General features: G+C 45.6%; 1 protein-coding gene across 1 annotated transcript; it reads left to right on the top strand.

The window, feature by feature from the left end:
* The first annotated feature begins 665 nt into the window (after window positions 1–665).
* Window positions 666–9,750, top strand: LOC132215171 (C-C chemokine receptor type 3-like). Its single transcript, XM_059662926.1, has 2 exons — window positions 666–860; window positions 8,278–9,750. The coding sequence occupies exon 2, from the start codon at window positions 8,289–8,291 to the stop codon at window positions 9,357–9,359; it is 1,071 nt and encodes a 356-aa protein (XP_059518909.1). The 5' UTR covers window positions 666–860; window positions 8,278–8,288; the 3' UTR covers window positions 9,360–9,750.
* The last annotated feature ends 8,832 nt before the right edge of the window (window positions 9,751–18,582 follow it).

The raw sequence follows: 18,582 nt of genomic DNA, 5'->3' as shown, positions 1-18,582 counted from the left end.
TGCTACAACCTGCCTCATTGAAATAGCCTATTGAGCTCTGCAGAACAATTAAGTTATCCTCTAGTCCAGTGGTCGGCAAACTGCGGCCCCTTGAGTGTGGCTCTTCCACAAAATACCACGTGTGGGCGTGCACGTACAGTGCGATTGAAACTTCGTGGCCACACTGAAGGGGCCAAAGAGCTGCATGTGGCTCGCGAGCCGCGGTTTGCCGACCACATCTCTAGTCAACATTCTTCCTGCACAGGGAAATTCCAATCTTGTTTCATTATCCTGCTTCTCCATGGGTTAAAGCAATAATTATTCGAGAATCATCACCCCTGCCCAGCCGGTGTTGCTCAGTGGTTGAGCATCAAGCTATGAACCAGGAAGTCACGGTTTGGTTCCCGGTTAGGGAGCATGTCTGGGTTGCAGGCTTGAACCCCAGTGTGGGGCATGCAGGAGGCAGCCGATCAAGGATTCCCTGTCATCATTGATGTTTCTCTCTCTCCCCCTCTCCCTTTCTCTCTGAAATCAATACAAATATATTTTTTTTAAAAAAAGAATTATCACCCCTTCCTCAAAAATGAGCAATGCCAAGCAAATGCAGGACCCCTAAGAACCCTTTAGGAACTGTTCAACATCAGCAGCATTCTTGTTAAGGATTACTCAACTGAGTGTGCGATATTGATCATTGAAAACAAGAACTGCACCAAACTTGATATCGTTCTGAAAACTTGCAAAACCTGAGACAGTAGCCTGTTCAGAAAAGGAAGTTGGGTTGTTTCCCACCTTTCTAACTCAGAACAGATGGTACCGCCAGTTCATCAGTGGCGAGACCTAAGCTGTCGCTGGACGCCTAAAGGACTTTGCTAAATTAGCAGGTACCACTTGTCTTCTTTTTATTTTCATCTGGGGGAGGATTTGCTAAATGCAAAAGAAGCTGTTTATTTAGAAGAGACTTCCCGGTAGACTGTCAGGTTTCTAGGAAAGAGGAGATGGGGCGAGGGGCCTAGGTGGGTGGAAGCGATACCTCCCAGGAGTGCCCTTGAATGAGGGAGGCAGAGGGGAGGAAGAGCCACCTCAGTTTAGTAAGTAGCATGGGGCCGAAGTGGGAGAGTGTGTTATAAAATATGTCCATTATCTTCTTGCTTTCTCCCATTTCCCTGTCTTTCTCCCACTCACAGCAAGATACATTTGTCCCTTCCACTCATCCTAACTCAGCCTTTTATGCCTGTTCGGTCACTATACCCATAACTGTGCCCATGTTGCCTTCCCTAAGGCTTTCATAAATTCTCAACTAATTGAGAAGCTGACTGACCACTCCACGAGGGTTACACTTAGTAGTTTTGTGTTTATTGATACTGACTTGTAAGAAAACTTGTTTCAAGTTTTCATTGAAAATCCACTCTGAGTCAGACTATTAGATGAATCAGTGGACTGATCTGGTGTCTTTTTGTCTGAATCTACAAGGTTGACTGCTTTGCCTGGACCCGTGTTAAAGGGTGGGTAGGGATAGAAATATTTTCTAATCTAGGAAAACTTGGATTGGCTGGAGATGGAAATTAAGTGTTGTTTGATGAGTGTTTGGGGGGAGAAAGGTGGGAATATGGTGTCTTTAGCATATGGAAGCAATAGGAGTTGGAACACATTTGCAGCTCTTATCAGAGGTGGTAATGATAACATTGAACCATGCAGGCTGAGTTACTTCTGCTGGGGAAAGAAAGCACTGTATGACTCAATAAGAGAAAAACAGATATAGCCAGTAGAATAAAAAGGGTAGAGGGCACAAACAGATAATTCATAGAAAAGGAAATACGCGTGACTAATAGTTAGTTTAAAAAGAAATTAATGTTACAACAATAATGATATCCCTGTGGCCATATAATTGGCAAAATAATTATGTTCTTTTTAAACCTTCTCTGTGTTGATGGATGCTTGCTGAGAAGGGTATCATTACCTACTAGTCCCAAGAGTAAATATATTGTTACACACTTTCTGGGAGCAAGTTGGCAAAATGCATCAAGAGCCTTAGCAATATGACTGCAAGTAGAAATGGTGCTTTGGGAAATCTACGTTAAGGAAATAACAAAAAATGCAGGCAAATATGTTTATTGCAGCATTTTTTTATAAAAGTGCACATTGGAAACAATTATTCATCAATAAGACAATGATTAAATAATCACAAATATCTATACAATATGTTGCAATCATTACAAATTATATTTTCTAATAACTTTCAACCACATGGAACTAGATGCAGGATATAAAATTTAAACTATCAGGATATAAAATAATTCACAAGGGTGATATCAATGACAACACACATGATACCTAGAAAAGAGACAGTGGTTCTCTCTCCGTGGCACAGGTGGGGGTGGAAGGACCAGGGGCCAGGAAGCTGAACCCTCTGATCATGCTGAACACCCCCGGCCACAGCCAGCACCTTGCTCCCTCTCCTCCCCAAGTGCCATTTCTGCAGGGTGGATGCCCCTGGCTCCTTTGCTCATCTTCACTGGGTAGGGTTTCCTCTTGACTACATTTCAGTTGGGCAATGTTTGCATTAAATGTCTTGCCTAGGACCTAGCACAGTGCTCTGGATACAATCTTGGGCCACTTTAAAAACCCCATCACCTGCTAATCTGTAATTCTAGGTGACCATAAGGTTAGCTTGTGATGAGGTTTTTGAAAAAACTCCCTGCATGTAAACTTGGATCACATTAAGAGAAGTGTTGTATGCAAATCATGGAAAGTGACCATTTACACAGCATCCTAAATTGGTTAAAAGTAAGTCTCCAGTCTGGGTGGTTGTACATCAGCTCCAGCCAAGATCAAAAAGGAGAAGCAAGCCACTAACATTTCCAAGCAAAAATCAAATGCTTCATCTAGCGTAGCCTCCACCTCTGGTTTCTTAGGTCTCCGCTGTGGTTTCAAGTTCTGATGACTACTAATAAGCCCTTTGTCAAGTAATTTGCCTGGGGTTTCAACCCAATTACCTCAGGTATTTGCTAAGTCTTCCAGTGGTCACTGCTTCTAAGCACTAGCCTTCAGTTACAATTTAATTGTAAGGAAATATAGAAAAATTTCAAATTTTACAACTTTAAAAATGATCATCCACTTTCCTGCCACCACTATTTTTACTTTTTGTCCATTGCCTTTTATATGTACATATAGTTCCATGTTGTGATCTCAATTTAGGCACCGTCCTTTCTCTCCATTTTTCATGAACATTTGTCTGTGTTTCTACCTGCTCTCAGAACTGCTTATAATGACTGCATAGTAAATACTCTATTGTGTAAATGGACTACAATTTGTTCAGAATATCCTTCATGTGTCCAACATTTAGACCATTTCCATTTCTTTGTCTCTTTCTATAATGAAAATGATGCCACAATGGACACCTTTGTGCACAATTGTGTTTTCCCTTTTAGGGTAAATTCCTAAGAGATGAACTACTAGGAATTTCTTTCAATCAAAGAAAGCTTGATGGTTCTTGTTATATATAAGATTTCTAAAACTTATTAAATGATGACTTGGTGCTCCAGGTTCCTGGGAGCAACCTTTAGTGTCATCATTAAAATTTGCTTTTTTGTGATCATTAAAATGGCATTTAAACCTAAATATATTTTCTATAGAAGTGCCTCCAAATACTAGATGATTATACTCAATTCAGCTTTGCAAAATTCATTAAAATTTAAACCTATGACTACAAGACGATGCTTGTCAACACGGAGAGGTATTTGCTAAATATTCCACACTGAAAAGGGAGGCTGCCTATATATTGTTAGGATGAACTACCCCCAATCTCTTCTGCTCAGACATGTTTCTGAAATATACATTGTTATAAGCCTTTTCTCATAGCTTGAGGAAGACAGCTGGCAAGATAAGAGCTCCTCTCCACCTGACTGACCTGCGCACTCTCCTCCCTTCCCTCCCCTCCATTCCTTCTGCTTGACCATCTGGCGCACCCACACCCTGACCCTATGTTGCATACTTCTACCCTACATAAGAGAACCTAACCATCCCCTTGGAGCTGACATCCACACACAATTGTTCATTGTGAGAGAATGCAATAATACAACGTCCCTTACTTGGCTCCTGTCCTTGCAGAACATTTTGGTGCCCAAACCACGGGCCTGTGGGAACCCCCACACCTAACTGCCGGCTTCTCCAGACCACACCGTCCACTCAAATTTCTGATAAGCATCATTTCCCTCGACCCTCTGATTTTCCAGCTTTTGCCTCACCAAAGTCCTCACATGCGAGGCAGGAGGGTCCACTCCGCCAGGGCCAGATCCCTGGTGACCCTGTGTTAGTGGGACGCCCTAACATAGCAATCTTCCGCTTCTCTCTGGTTGGGACGCCTTCCCTTCAGACTTCTCACCTCCAGGATGAACTTCTTAGTCACCTATCCCCTTCTCCACCACACCAACCCATTATGGGGAACCAGCACCCCTTTGGGTTGCCTCTTATGGGATCTTAACCTCAAAGCCAATATCAGGCCCAAAGGGCTCATTTTCTACTGCAACACGGCTTGGCCCCAACATGATAATGAGGTCTCTTCGCCTGCCTCCTGTGGGCAGGGACCTAACATATATATTTCTTTGGACCTGGCTGGGCAGGAATGTGGGGAGGGGGCTCCTCTCCTTCTGCCTCCAGGAATCATGAGAAAAGAGACAATGGTCATGGGAGGAAGCCATCACATCTGTGGTTCCCCATCTTTCCCATCCAGGCTTTGACCGGAGTTGTTGTGTGCGGAGGACTCTGATAAATTGGGGGGAACCCTAAGAGGGTGTCTCCCTGCAACTCACCTCTTTGCCCACATGGGATAGCAGTTAAGTAGGAGGTTAGGTGGAAAAAAAATATATAGTCTGCCCTCTTGAGAGTTCCTGGTTTGTATGAGGCCTGGGTGCCTGTCCATTCTGAAGGGGCACAGGTCCTGAGCCAGGACCCTGGTGGGATGTGGCACTGACAGAGGGGTCTCGGTTCCAGCCAGAGCTAAGGGAACACTTTCACCTGGAGGAGGCCACAGTGTCCAAGGAAGACCAAGAATCTATGGATCATGATGCCATTAGCTATACACCATTGCAGCACATGCCAGCAGAAAGCTCAGGATTGGGACGAGGTTGCCTCAACCCTGTATTTTAAAAATATATTTTTGATTGATTTCAGAGAGGAAGGGAGAGGGAGAGAGAGAGAGAAATATCAACGGTGAGAGAGAATCATTGATCGGCTGCTTCCTGCACACCCCACACTGAGGACTGAGCCTACAAACCAGGCATGTGCCCTGACTGGGAAATGAACTGTAACCTCCTGATTCATAGGTCGACGCTCATCCACTGAGCCATGTCAGCCGGGCACCACTGCCATTTTAGAAAGGACCAATGAGAGAAGACAAGAAACTAAAATTATGAGCTGGCAACAACTTGAGGTTTTCCTAATTTCTCTATACGTTGCCAGGCAAAGTTTAAACCACTTTGACTCCAATTTGTGAATTCTGTTTTTGGCTCCCCAGTGAGTGCAAAGCTGGTAACAGAGATCCAAATAGTTTTGGACACTACAGACAGAGGCTTCATTTGCATCGAACAGTGGAGCTGTATGAGGAGCAATTTTAGTGAACCAGCTAAAGCAGTAGCATCTCATTTTGGGGGGTAAAGTGTATACCCATGTGTACACATCGCAGGGAGAAATGTTAATATTAGTGCTAAACTCAGCATGATGAGATTTGGGGTGCTTTTCAGCTTTCATTTTTTGCTTTCCTTTATTGTTGATGTTTGTTTCTTTACTACTGTTGTCTTATTTTTCTGAAATGTAAAAAGCCGTTTTTAAAAGCCTAATTCAAACCTCCTATTTCAGATTTAAGTATTCATTTTCTCTAGGACTGTGTAGACAGATGAAAAGCGCATCTAACTACATGAAGCCAGTTTTCATATTTCTGACCCCATGTGACTAGTAATTCTGGACTCTTGACTCTGTAGAATCTGCTTGTGCGCACCCCTATGTGTTGCACTCTAGCGCTCCCTAAAGGCTCCCCAATGTTAGCTCACTGATCATGTTGATTTTATGGAAGTGACATGTGATTTGAAGGCATGGTCGTCAAGTTGAACAAAACTTCAGGAAAAAATTTTTAAATTGTCTTGTTTTTAGATCAGTCTGGGAGAGAAGTAAAGGAAATACAAAAAATGAATGCTGAATAGAGGCTACTACACCTTTGCTGTCTGGAGCGGGCAGCTCTACTCCTTTGACATTAAAGCAGAGAGGGACGCTCTCTGTGGTTGTAAATGCACAACACATAGAAGGATGTGGGGTTTTTCTCAGCTGCTGTGGATTATGCCATTAGGAATAAGACTGCTGCTAAGATCAGATCAATCGGCCATTCCTCCATGTTCCAGCTGGAAAACCTGCCTGTGTCACTGATGTACTGGGACAGAGCCATGCAAACAGGTCCACAGAGCCCCATTTCCCTAATTTCATCTGCAATGGCTTCTCGTTGCCTTTCTTTCACTTCTGCTTCTTTCCCATGTTACAGCTGTTCTGAGTTTCACATGCGGTCTCATGTGCACTGTCTCATCTGGTCCTTACCACAACCTCAAGCAGTATCATGATCCTTATTTTGGAGATGAGCTAATGAGGCTCAGAGGTGAGGGCTTGTCCCAGGCCTGCAGCTGGTGAGAGGAAGGGTCAGGACCGGCTGCTGTGCCTCCCTCCCACACAGAACCCTGGCAGGGCAGATCTTTGGGGGCTCAGTGCTCTGTCAGGGAGCAAAGACAAGTCCTGGCCATTGGCTCCAGTTGTTGCTTTTCTAGGACTTGCCTGGAGAAGCACCCACTGACTTAAACATTCATGTCTTTCCCCATCCTCTGCACGTAGAGGATTGAGTCATCAGAATTTCCTCCGAGGCAGTAGTGCAGGGATTGACTGTCCTTCCTAGGGCTCCCTCCTTGTCTGGTTTTCCTCTTTCTCCGGTGAAGTCTGTAATTATAAGAAAAGCAGGCACTGACCCTGGGGATCCTGATCTTAAAAATATCAAATCTGATAAGGAATCCATCCCATTGGCCTACATGACAGGCTTGTCTCAGGATTATGAGGAGCAGAAAGGGGGTAAATTAACTTAGGTTAATACTGCTTATAGCTGTAATTGTTATAAAGTTAGTAATAAATCTAATAGCTACATCATCAAAAGTTAAACTTAAAAATCACTGCATTTGACTCTAGTGATGATAAAATTGGTCATAAATACTGAAGATCTAGTCTGAACTTAAAAATATATATATATATTTTTTTAAATAGATTTTTATTGATTTCAGAGAGGAAGGGAGAGGGAGAGAAAGACACATCAGTGATGAGAGTCATTGATTGGCTGCCTCCTGCACACTCCCTGCTGGGAATTGAGCCCAAAACCTGGGCATATGCCTGGACTGGGAATAGAACTATGTTCTCCTGGTTCATAGGTCAATGCTCAACCACTGAGCCACACTGGCTAGGCAAAAAAAATATTTTTAATCCTCACTCTAGGACACACTTTCATTGATTTTTAGAGAGAGAGAGGAAAGGAGAGCGAAACATCCACGTGAGAGAGAAACATCAATTGGTTTCCTCCTGTATGCACCTCAACAGGAGAAAACCTGGGTATGTGCCCTGTCTGGGAATCGAACCCATAACCTGAATGAGATGACACTCCAACCAACTGAGCCACACCAGCCAGGGCTAGCCTGCACTTCTGTATTCACTTGTTAGAGAGTTTGGGGTAAATAACTAAATTTCGTCAAATTTCAATTTCCCCATGAGCTATGGTGACCAGCACATTATCATGAGGCCAGGGAGAGAGGTCATTTTTTGTAATAACAATAATCACTATTATTAGTGAAAGCATTTAGTTTTTAAATAGGTAAGATGATTTTGAAAGTCATATATAAACCGTGAAACATAAAATGCAAACTATCTTAAAAGTTACAGTAATAGGAATAACGATGATATTATTGTTATTGGCATTGTTTTCCAGCCTGTGTTCTCCTGTTTTGTACTTCTTTCAAATGCTTTCAGAAATCAACATCCCCAGTCTTCACCACCACCCACGGCCTTTCTGTCTCCTTTCTCATTGCGGTCATGCTGACTTTCCAGTCTTCCATCTGGCACTGCTGACTCCTCCCTCGTAGCAGCTCTGATGGACACACTGAAGTACCTCTGCACACACAGGTTGTTTATCACATGTGGTTTTGTTGGGTAAGTAACAAACCAAATGGGATTCAGAAACAGTGGTCGTGCCTAATTGTGGGGTTGTTTCTGCTTCTTCTACCGCAGGGACCAGAGCCATGGCAACCACAGTCGTCTGGCCTGAGATGGAGGGAGAGACCACCTTCTACGAGTATGGGCTCTCCACACCGTGTGTCAAAGCCGACGTCCAAGTGCTGGGGACCCAGCTGCTGCCCCCACTCTACGCCCTGGTGTTCGGGGTCGGGCTGCTGGGCAACGTGATGGTGGTGGTGATCCTCACAAAGTACAGGCGCCTCTGCATTCTGACCAACATCTACCTGCTCAACCTGGCCATCTGCGACTTGCTCTTCCTCTTCACGCTGCCCTTCTGGATCCACTACCTGAAGTGGAATGAGTGGGTTTTTGGCCACTGTATGTGCAAGTTGCTCTCGGGGCTTTACTGCATCGGCTTGTACGGGGAGATCTTTTTCATCATCCTGCTGACCTTAGACCGGTATCTGGCCATCGTCCATGCCGTGTTTGCCCTGCGAACCCGGACTGTCACTATTGGCATCATAAGCAGTGTCATCACGTGGGCCCTGGCGGGGCTGGTGGCCCTCCCTGAATTCATCTTCCATAAGGCCCAGGAGCAGTCCGGAATGCTGTTCTGTAGTTCCCTGTACCCCGAGGACGAGGAGGATGCCTGGAAGCATTTCTATGCCGTGAGGATGAACCTCTTGAGCCTGGCTCTGCCCCTGCTCATTATGGTGGTCTGCTACTCCGGAATCATCAAGACGCTGATGAGATGCCCCAGCAGGAAAAAGCACAAGGCCATCCGGCTCATTTTCATCATCATGCTGGTCTTTTTCATCTTCTGGGCCCCCTACAACCTGGTGGTCCTTCTCTCCGCTTTTCAAGAGATCTTCTTTGACATCAGCTGCGCGCGGAGCAACCAGCTGGACGTGGCCTTGCAGGTGACAGAGGTGATCTCCTACACGCACTGCTGCGTCAACCCCGTCATCTACGCCTTCGTCGGGGAGAGGTTCCGGAAGCACCTGCGCCACTTCTTCCACAGGCAGGTGCTGGTGCGCCTGGGCAAATGCCACCTCTTCCTTCCCGGTGAGAAACTGGAAAGAACCAGCTCTGTGTCCCCGTCAACAGGGGAGCAGGAACTCTCTGCTGTATTTTAGGTCGGATGCAGGAAACTGACTCAAGAAGATGCGCTGGGCACGTGAAGCAAATGCACGGGAGCCAACGACATCAGTGCTCTGAACTTCCGGTGCAACACTGAAAAAGCTCTTGAAGACATTAAAAATATAGACACAGTGGTTGTGGTCTATCCATGCACCACGCAGTCATTACCAGAGGCCAATGGCTGGCCAGTTTACTTACTGTCAACCCTGCAAAGCAGAGCTTTGCTTGTGAAGAGTTAACATACATTTTAACGCACGTGTTAGAGAGTTAGGATATGCAGCTACAAACAGGCAAAGCTTTGTATATTTTAAATCTTCACTTCAGCCAGCTATTGACATGAATGAAACATATTTCACAAAATACAATAAATCAGTTACGTTACTTCTTAAGGTGCCTAGCTCTTTCCTTGCTTGATAAAAAGGCTCTGTTTGTTTTTGTTTTGTTTTGTTTTTTACAGTTTATGGCTATGTACTCTCACGCAACATAATGGTATGCCACACCTGCTCTGACTATTCTTAATACTGAGTTGATTTTCTATTGGCATTTTCAGTATAGAGAATAAAGGGCCTGCTCATAGACACTTCTTAGCCCTCAAATGTACAGACACTGTACTCCTAAATGCCTGTCTCACTGTTCATTCAAACACTGTGTGTGAGGTGAAATAGAAAGGATGCACTACCATAGCTTTCAGCTAAGGAAAGGATGCAAAATATATAAGAAAACACAATCCTTGCCTCCAGGAAACCTTTCATTGAGTAGGGGTGTAAGACAGAAACAAATAACTCCAGTGCAAAGAGGAACACACTCAATGCTATGCCTGGTCCAGGAAGGGGGGGTCTGAGAGAGGAAGACTTCATGGAGGAAGTGGCTTTTGAGCAGGTTTATGAAGGATTGGAAAGGGAGAGGATTTGGGAGGCACCTTAAGCCAACGAAATGCCCAATACAAAGATGAGAGGGGAGAGCACGGACATGTGTGGATGGAAGGGTGGGCCTGGTGGGCCGGGAAGGGTCATGAATTTCAGGCAAAGCATCTTGGGCTTTGTTGGGAAGGCAAGGGGAGCTAGCAAAAGGTTCTGAGAAAATTATCAACCTGGTGCCTTAGGAAGATAAAGAAGGTCATACACAGAGGATGGAGGGGAGGCCACAAAACCATGCAGGAGATAAGTTAGGGGACAAGTGCAAGTGTGGAGGCAACGAAAGACCAACAGCTGGGAAGAGAGGTGGCAGGAGCACCCAGAGAAGAACTTGGCCAAGAGACAGCATGATGTTAGAGCACCAGAAGTGATATATGGTTGATTGAAGAAAATCAAAGGCCAAGATCATATGTAAGAGAGAGACTTTCATTGAGAAGTAGTGTCTGCCCTTAGGTAATTACAGTGCCAGATAAAGGTGCTTGTTTATATGCTCCCCTGGTCCCTGAAGGCTTTTAGGAGCTTTGTGACTCACAGAAACTGCCCACAATCAAATCATGGCTTCAGGGTGCTCCACTGTGCTCCCCAGCCCAGCACATCTGCACCATCCAGTGTGCTCACTACCAGCATGTGCAGCTATGAGCACTTGAAATATGGCTAGTGTGATTGAGGAACTGAAATTTTAATTTTTATTCATTTTTAATTGACTTTTTAGAGAGAGGAAGGGAGAAGGAAGGGGGAGGGAGGGAAGAAAGGAGGGGGGGAGAGAGAGTGAGAGAGCGAGAGAGTGAGAGAGAGAGAAAGAGAGAGAGAGAGAGAGAGAGAGAGAGAGAGAGAGAGAGAGAGAGACATCGGTGTGAGAGCGAAACATCAATCAGTTGCCTCTGGCACACCCCTACTGGGGGTTGAGCCCACAACCCAAGCATGTCCCTGACCAGAAATAGAACTGGCAACCTTTTGGTGCACAGGACAATGCCCAACTAACTGAGCCACACCAGCCAGGGCAGTTTCTATTCAATTTTAATAGTCACGTGAAGCTAGTGGCTGCTTCATGTGGTAAGTAGCGCAGCACTATTCCCTTCAAATTTGCCTCTTCACCTCTACTCTACCTACACAACCAGCGTCCTGTAGTCAGCACACACATGCCTTGAATACTCTGCCACAGACCAGGAGGAATGCCGGTGATGCAAACAAAATCAAACGGGACCCATTTCTAGAAAACTCACTCATTGTTCAGTGGAAGAGACCCATCTGACTCAAATGACCATGATGAAATGTGACAGGCGACCCAGGGACCCTGCTGCAGAAAGCAGAATGAAGACATTTCACAAAGGACACAGAGAGAGTAGCATTCTGCTTAGGTTGGGTTCCCCCAGGAGCAGTGCCTGGGCAAGGATAGGAGAGCCAAGGGTTTATTTGGAAAGTACAAGAAACTCCAGCAGGGACTGGGGAAGGAAAAGGAAGATGCCAGCAAAGGGTACATCACCAAGCTCCTTCCACGGGGGGCGCCTGGAGCTCAAAACTGCTAGAAAACTCCGAGAAACTGTAGGCCACACCTCAGTTATCCCACTCCAGGGGTAAGGGGGTTGGGGTATTTACTTTGCACGCCTGAGGGCTGCTCCTGGGGGATGTTGATTTCCCAGCACTCAGGCCCAGGGCCCTTCCTAATTTGGGGAAAGTTCCCAGGAAGCTGGGTGTTGGAAACACTCAGTTAAGGCTGGAGGGTAGAGCGTCTGCAACATATTCGAACTGGTTTGTGAACCACTTTTTCATGAAGCAAAGGGTGGAAGTGAGGGTGGTGCCCAGGCAGGGGGGTCCATTGGCACCACACAGTGGCCCAAAAGGCCCTACACAGACGGTGGAACCATCTGACCTTGACAATGGCAGGTGATCATGAACACACCACAGTGTGGACTTCCTGTTTCTCCTTCTTTGTACTGAGCATCATACTCTGCTATTAAAAAAATAAAATAATAATAAAAAAGATGATCATTTCCCCAGTTTGAATTTCTGGGCTTTCTTCAAATTCCAGAACTAAAATTTTAGTCTTGACATCTGAACAAAGCAGGTTCCTCTCTTTCCTAGCCTGTGGGCCAATAACTTTGCTGGGTTTTCTTCTGTTTCTGCCCCTGGGTAAAATCCCAGTACAGGTAGGGCCACCACTCTCTTTCTCTCTGCACAGATCTGATCCAGGGGTGGGTGTAATGTGAGTCACAGGCCACATCCGGCCGTGCCTGCACCATGAATTCGCTGGAATATGGCCATGCTCAATTGTTCACCAATTGGTTAAGTGGCTTTTGCCCATGTCAGAGTTGAGTCATTATGACAAAGACTGCATGGCCCACACATTCTAAAATATTCACTTTTTTGTCCTTTAGAGAAGTTTCTTGACCCTGACAATCCACCTCCCACAAGGTCTGGGGCTCTGATAGTCATACCTTAACCAGGGAGACCAGGTTGTGGGGGAAAGTCAGGATGTGAGGTCTGTAGACAAGCTGCTTAAATCCCCTGGGTAGTTCTACCTTGACCTTGGGTGCAGTTCAAGGCAAACTAAATAGGGTTAAATTGTGAAGTAGAATAATGTTGTGCCAAGGTAGCAAATTGAAAGTTTCCATGGAAGCAGGAGCCCAGAGATCTTGGATGTGCAGAATTTACAAAGGCATTGTAAAAACAGGTTTCCTGACTCTTGAGACCCCCTCACCTGTACTGGGGACAAAGAGATTAGACTGATGACAGTTAGGGGGATATTTCTTTGTGGAGGGCTCCTGGTGCCACCTGCACAGGATTGTGGGGGGTGGGGAAGGCATGGTGGGTGCTAGTCTCTCAAGCCCAGTAAGAGCAATGCCAATGTCACTGATGATATAGTTGTCATGTAAGCCTGAGACAGGTCACCATGGTTCAGGAAGCATTGTGCATTGGGGTCTGACTCTCACCCAGGAAATCAGGGGACAAGAGACTGGCCAGTTGGCTGCTTTGGGGGTGAAGTAGAGAAAAACTGCCACTACTTTAGGATGGATCTACTTTCAGATAGTTAGGGTCACCTAATGAGGGTCATGAGAGTTGATTTTGTGGGATTTCTTTTCCATGGACCAGATGAGAGAGTGCTGACTGGAGGATTTCTAACCTTGCCCCAGAAGACTGCCCGGATGGAGCTTGTCTGTGGGACCCCATGAGCAAATGTGTATACAGGGGATGCCAGTCAACAGAAGCTGGTGGGAAGCGGTCAGCCAGGGAAAATGCATTTCTTTAAAATCCCAGAGCTTATGTTAAGAAGTCCCAGGGATGTGTCCAATGACTACAAGGCAGTCTGTGGGAGAAAGAATCAACTCTTAAACACCTGCCCATCCCAAGGTCACATCATCTTATGCCGGGGCCAGAAACTTTCCTAACCCCGGCTTCCCTTCCCATCCCAGTGCCCACCCAGTCGGAGGTCTAGAAACCACGCTTAGCAAGCTGGGGGGAGGGGAGGAGTGCCAGGGAGGGAGAGAGAAAAGAAGGATGGCACCCCCATTTCTCTCTCCTGCAACAGGTTCATCCCTTAGCCGGCTTGGAGCAGGGGTGGAGAGTAAGATGTCAATGTCAAATCAATTTTGATATCCATATGGGGATCGACTCTTCTATTTCTGAATTAAAACTCTGTCCTTCTGTGATCTCAAGTGGTTAGGGGACTCTTAGGATCTAAGTGTGATGACAGAAGTCATGAGACTGCCCAAGTTTTCTCTGGGGCTAGAACTTCACCCTCTAATTCAACTGGAAGGGACATGAGACACAAGGATAAAGATTCTTTCTGTTTATACCACATGGGTCCTGTTGGTTCAACATACTGGTGGCAAATTCAAAACCCCAAAATTTCAGCCCTCTCATGTGCACATGGAGCTCACATGAATTTTCAGGACAAGCCTGCAGGGTTTAAAAAGATGTTAGAGACCCAGATCCTGGCTGAGGAATAAGGCAGAGGAGGGAAAAGCAATTATATCAAATATACAGAGAGATATAAACAGATGACTTTCTGAACTGAGGAAAGCCTCTCAGTCTTCAGGTAGGACAAGGTTCTTCCTGGCTCAGTTTGTCCTGGCAAACTGGCCTCCAATGGTCCCTTACTTGCTAACACGTTTCAGTTACAGTTGCAGTGGGAAATGGGAACACTAGGGGGCCCTCGCTAATGCCGAGCCACAGCAAGCCCTGTGTAGTCAAGAGAAAACCATGTATGAATGGAAAGCATTGAGATAGAGGGAGAATCCAAGGGGCTGGGAATATCGGGAAGGACGCAGTGGACCTGGGAAGCCCCGAGCCTCCTGTGCCCTCGGACACGCTGTCTTCTACACCCCTCATTCCCAACGAAGCCGTTTTCCCGAGCATGAGAAAGTTCACAGCTCATCCCATGTACCACTCTTCACGCTCAATAGTGAATAGGATTTGGATTCAACATGGCCCAGAAGATAACATGCAGAATCAGAGCAGGGAAGACGATTCCCTAAGGAATTATAGGACTTGTTTCATATGTCGTATCAGAAACCCGAGTTTGGATTTTGAGGGTGCTTCATAAAAGAGGGCAGGACAGAATTTTGGATTGGGCTGAATTTATTGGCATGCGCACTCATCAGAAACACTGAACTCAATGGCTAAGGTCTAAGACAGCCGTGGGCAAACTACGGCCCACGGGCCGGATCCGGCCCGTTTGAAATGAATAAAACTAAAAAAAAAAAGACCGTACCCTTTTATGTAATGATGTTTACTTTGAATTTATATTAGTTCACACAAACACTCCATCCATGCTTTTGTTCCGGCCCTCCGGTCCAGTTTAAGAACCCATTGTGGCCCTCGAGTCAAAAAGTTTGCCCACCCCTGGAAGAGGTTTCTGATTCGGCTACTACAGATTTGGACCAAATACTGGTCCATGCCAGGTGAACGGGAAAGGCTAGAATCCCTTGGATTAACTTAAAGGAAGATTGGAACACTATATTCCCTCTATCACGTGGGTTCTGATCAGTCTCCCTCACTCTCTCTATATGTAGTGGAGAAGACCCTCCTCTCCTTTGTCATGAAGACAAGATTGGAGAGGAAGCTCATTTGGAATGGCGGTGGGAGGAGCTGTAATTCAAATACAATCCTTGATCTTAGTATATCAGGGGATATACTAAGTGTGGATGTTGGCCAGAAACAACATAGGTGTGGCCGTTATAAAAGCCAACAGAAAAAGGATGGCGATCAGGGCGTGAGAAGTCACCTGGCATCCAGAAACCCCTCAGTGTGTTCATTCACCATGGTGATCCCAGGAATTCTATCATGACTTACTCAAGAAAATGCTAGGTCTGGCCAAAACCGGGCCTGTCTTGAGTCTCAGAAGTGGGTCATTTCACAACCATGCTTCTTGCTGATAAGGAAACCACACGTCTTCGAGGAAGAGCTTTCCGCTATCGCCACTCATGAGAACCCTCACTCCAGCCTTTCCCAAGTGGGCCTGCAGCCACTTTTGCTGGAATCGCACGCACTGGGAAAAGTGATACTCAAACTTGTTAGGCAACATTGGATGCCAGTTGTAAATTACAGTAATTCTAAAAACAAACAAAAAATAAAACAAAAACAAAAAAAACAGGAGAGAACCTTTGCCAACAAATAGGATAGTGTTAAAAATAAATAAATATAAATAAGCAAGTAAATAAATAACCCAGGAAATCGTTGAGGTCAGCACAGAGTAGGTGCTTATGAGAGCCAGGTGATAGAGTTTTGATGTGACTTTGTGTCATTATGGACGGAACCAGCCCTGAACCCACCTCGTGATTTTTTTTCATTAGTCCCCAAGTACAGTGCAGGGATAGATAGAGTCAGCAAAGGGTGGGATCCCCACACTGGCTTTCAGGCAGTAGAGAAAAGTTACTCTGAGAGGATCGTCCATGTGGAAGCCATTGGAGACTTCCTGTCCTGCCAATCAAAACAAACACACTATCCCCCAGGGAAAATAGCAGATTAGTGTCCCCTCACAGATGAGAAAGAGGCAGACCTAGAAGCTCCTATCAAACCTCCTTTTTAACTATGTTTCTATTGATTTTTGAGAGAAGGAAGAGAGAGGGAGAGCGAAACATCAATGGGAGAGAGAAACCTCCTGTACGCCCCCTACTGGAGATCAAGCCCACAACCCGGGCATGTGCCCTGACTGGGAGTTGAACCGGCGCCCTCTTGGTGCGTGGGACGACACTAAACCAAGTGAGCCACACATTACATAAAAAACGGATGGGTCTTGGAGAATAACAGTAGACTTATTGCAACTAAATCAGAGAGTGATTCAATTGTGAGTGTTCTTCTAAATTTGGTTCCCTTGCTGAAGCAAGTCATTACAGTCCTATATAATTTCCGGGTCAGGAATTCAGTCAGGGCACAATGGGAACAATCAGAAAAGAGGAAAACACTCTTGGAAATTAAAAATATAATATCAGAAGTTGTAAAAGAAAAGTTAACACAAGGTTTGAAAGAGAACAATGAGTAGGAAAACAAGAACAGGAAATCAACAAATAATGTGAAAAACTGATACACTGTGAGGTCGCATGATAAGCATATTACTTAACAACACAGAGGCCAGCACCAGGAGAAATGGCCAAAAGAAATGAAAGTGGTTGCCTTGGACGAGTGGGCAGGGATGGAGCAGGAAATGCTATTTCTAATTGCTTATTATGCTCTATTATAACTGTCATAAAAAGTAACTTTAAAAATGTGACGTTGCTGAAACTGGTTTGGCTCAGTGGATAGAGCGTCGGCCTGCAGACTGAAAGGTCCCAGGTTCGATTCCGGTCAAGGGTACCTGGGTTGTGGGCACTTCCCCAGTGGGGGATGTGCAGGAGGCAGCTGATCTATGTTTCTAACTCTCTATCTCTCTCCCTTCCTCTCTGTAAAAAATCAATAAAATATATATATTTTTTTAAAAGTGATGTTATTAGATAAGAAAATAAGAGCAAATAGAAAATAAGAGCAAATAGAAAATAAGAACAGTAGAGTCAGATTAAGCCATAACAGAATTCCTGTTGCATACACTAAGGCCCTGACCATTGAAAGCAGTAAACATGCACTTGACCATGCACTTCTTAGTAACCCAAACAAAGAGCAAACACTGTCCAATACAGTCACTAAATAATGATTAGAACAATATTAAATTAGAGGCCAAGAAACTGTACGTTTTAGGTAAATGCTGAGGGGTCCAGTGTTAGCTAAAATTCAGTACCTGGCCACATCTAAGGCCAAGACTGTTGGTCACCATCACAGGAGAAAAAAATGCTGGGATTTAAGAACAATCTGAGATCTCATTTAAACATGCTATGATAACTGCCATGTCATATTAAAAGTGAGCGCTCTCATTTTAAAGTGTGGCATTGCTTCTCAGGACTGTCGGTGTTCAGTGGCTCCTGTGGTCACCTCACACACAGCAGCATGTGTGAGGTACGATATAGTCCCTGGCTTCCAACCGAGGTTGGTGGGGGAGCAGTTTGGGGTTTAGTTGCCAGTATGGGAAAGTACTCACAGCCAGGTTGGCACTGAGTTACTCAGCTTTCCTTTCTTTAGCTCTCATGGTAATCCACTAAGGTGACAGCTGGTCTCCTCCCCAACTCTTGCAATTAAAGGTATCATCGCTGGTGACAATGCGATTTCCTTGTGTGCTGCTTGAAGAAGACATGACTGTGTTCTCAGAAGTTGACTATATGGACACCTCTTGGGAGCCACTTCCCATCCCCTTGGCCTTTTCTGCTGTGGGCTCCAGTTGCCTTGCACAGGTGCAGCCTGATGGCACCTGGTCCGGGCTGGGTCATCCTCTCACCAGTCCCAGGACTTCTCCATTGCCACTCAGCACCCACCGGTGCAAACTGGACATGCAGGGGACTTGACGTCCACTGGGGCAAAGCTTTGATGAGTGGGAGACTGGAGCTGATGGAGAAATGTGTCCAGCTCCATCCCCAAGATGGACAGTCTGGAGAAGCGTCTCCTAGCTGCCAGCGCCCGGGGTAGTGGCCGCAAGGCACCCTTGTCCTGGTCCTTCCTCTTTCCCTGCTTTCTACCCTGTCCCTCACCTCTGCTGCCTGAGATCACATTCCCGGATGATCCCGTTCCCGGATGAGACTCCAGCACGTGAGCCTGGATCTGGGACTCTGCCTTCTGGGGACTGCAAGCCAAGACACAGGCTCATGATTACTGCCTTCACTTTCCTTTTATCCATCTCTCCTAGTTTTCCATGCACTTGGGTTTCTATACAAGCACCTGAGAAAAGCTGGTTCTTAAACCTTGATTCTAAGACTGAGCCATGGAGCAACATGACCGGCATTTG

This window comes from Myotis daubentonii, chromosome 14 (genome assembly GCF_963259705.1).
Source record: "Myotis daubentonii chromosome 14, mMyoDau2.1, whole genome shotgun sequence".
NCBI lineage: Eukaryota > Metazoa > Chordata > Mammalia > Chiroptera > Vespertilionidae > Myotis > Myotis daubentonii.
The sequence above is the reverse complement of the archived record's forward strand: the minus strand, read 5'-3'. Positions and strand labels throughout refer to the sequence as shown.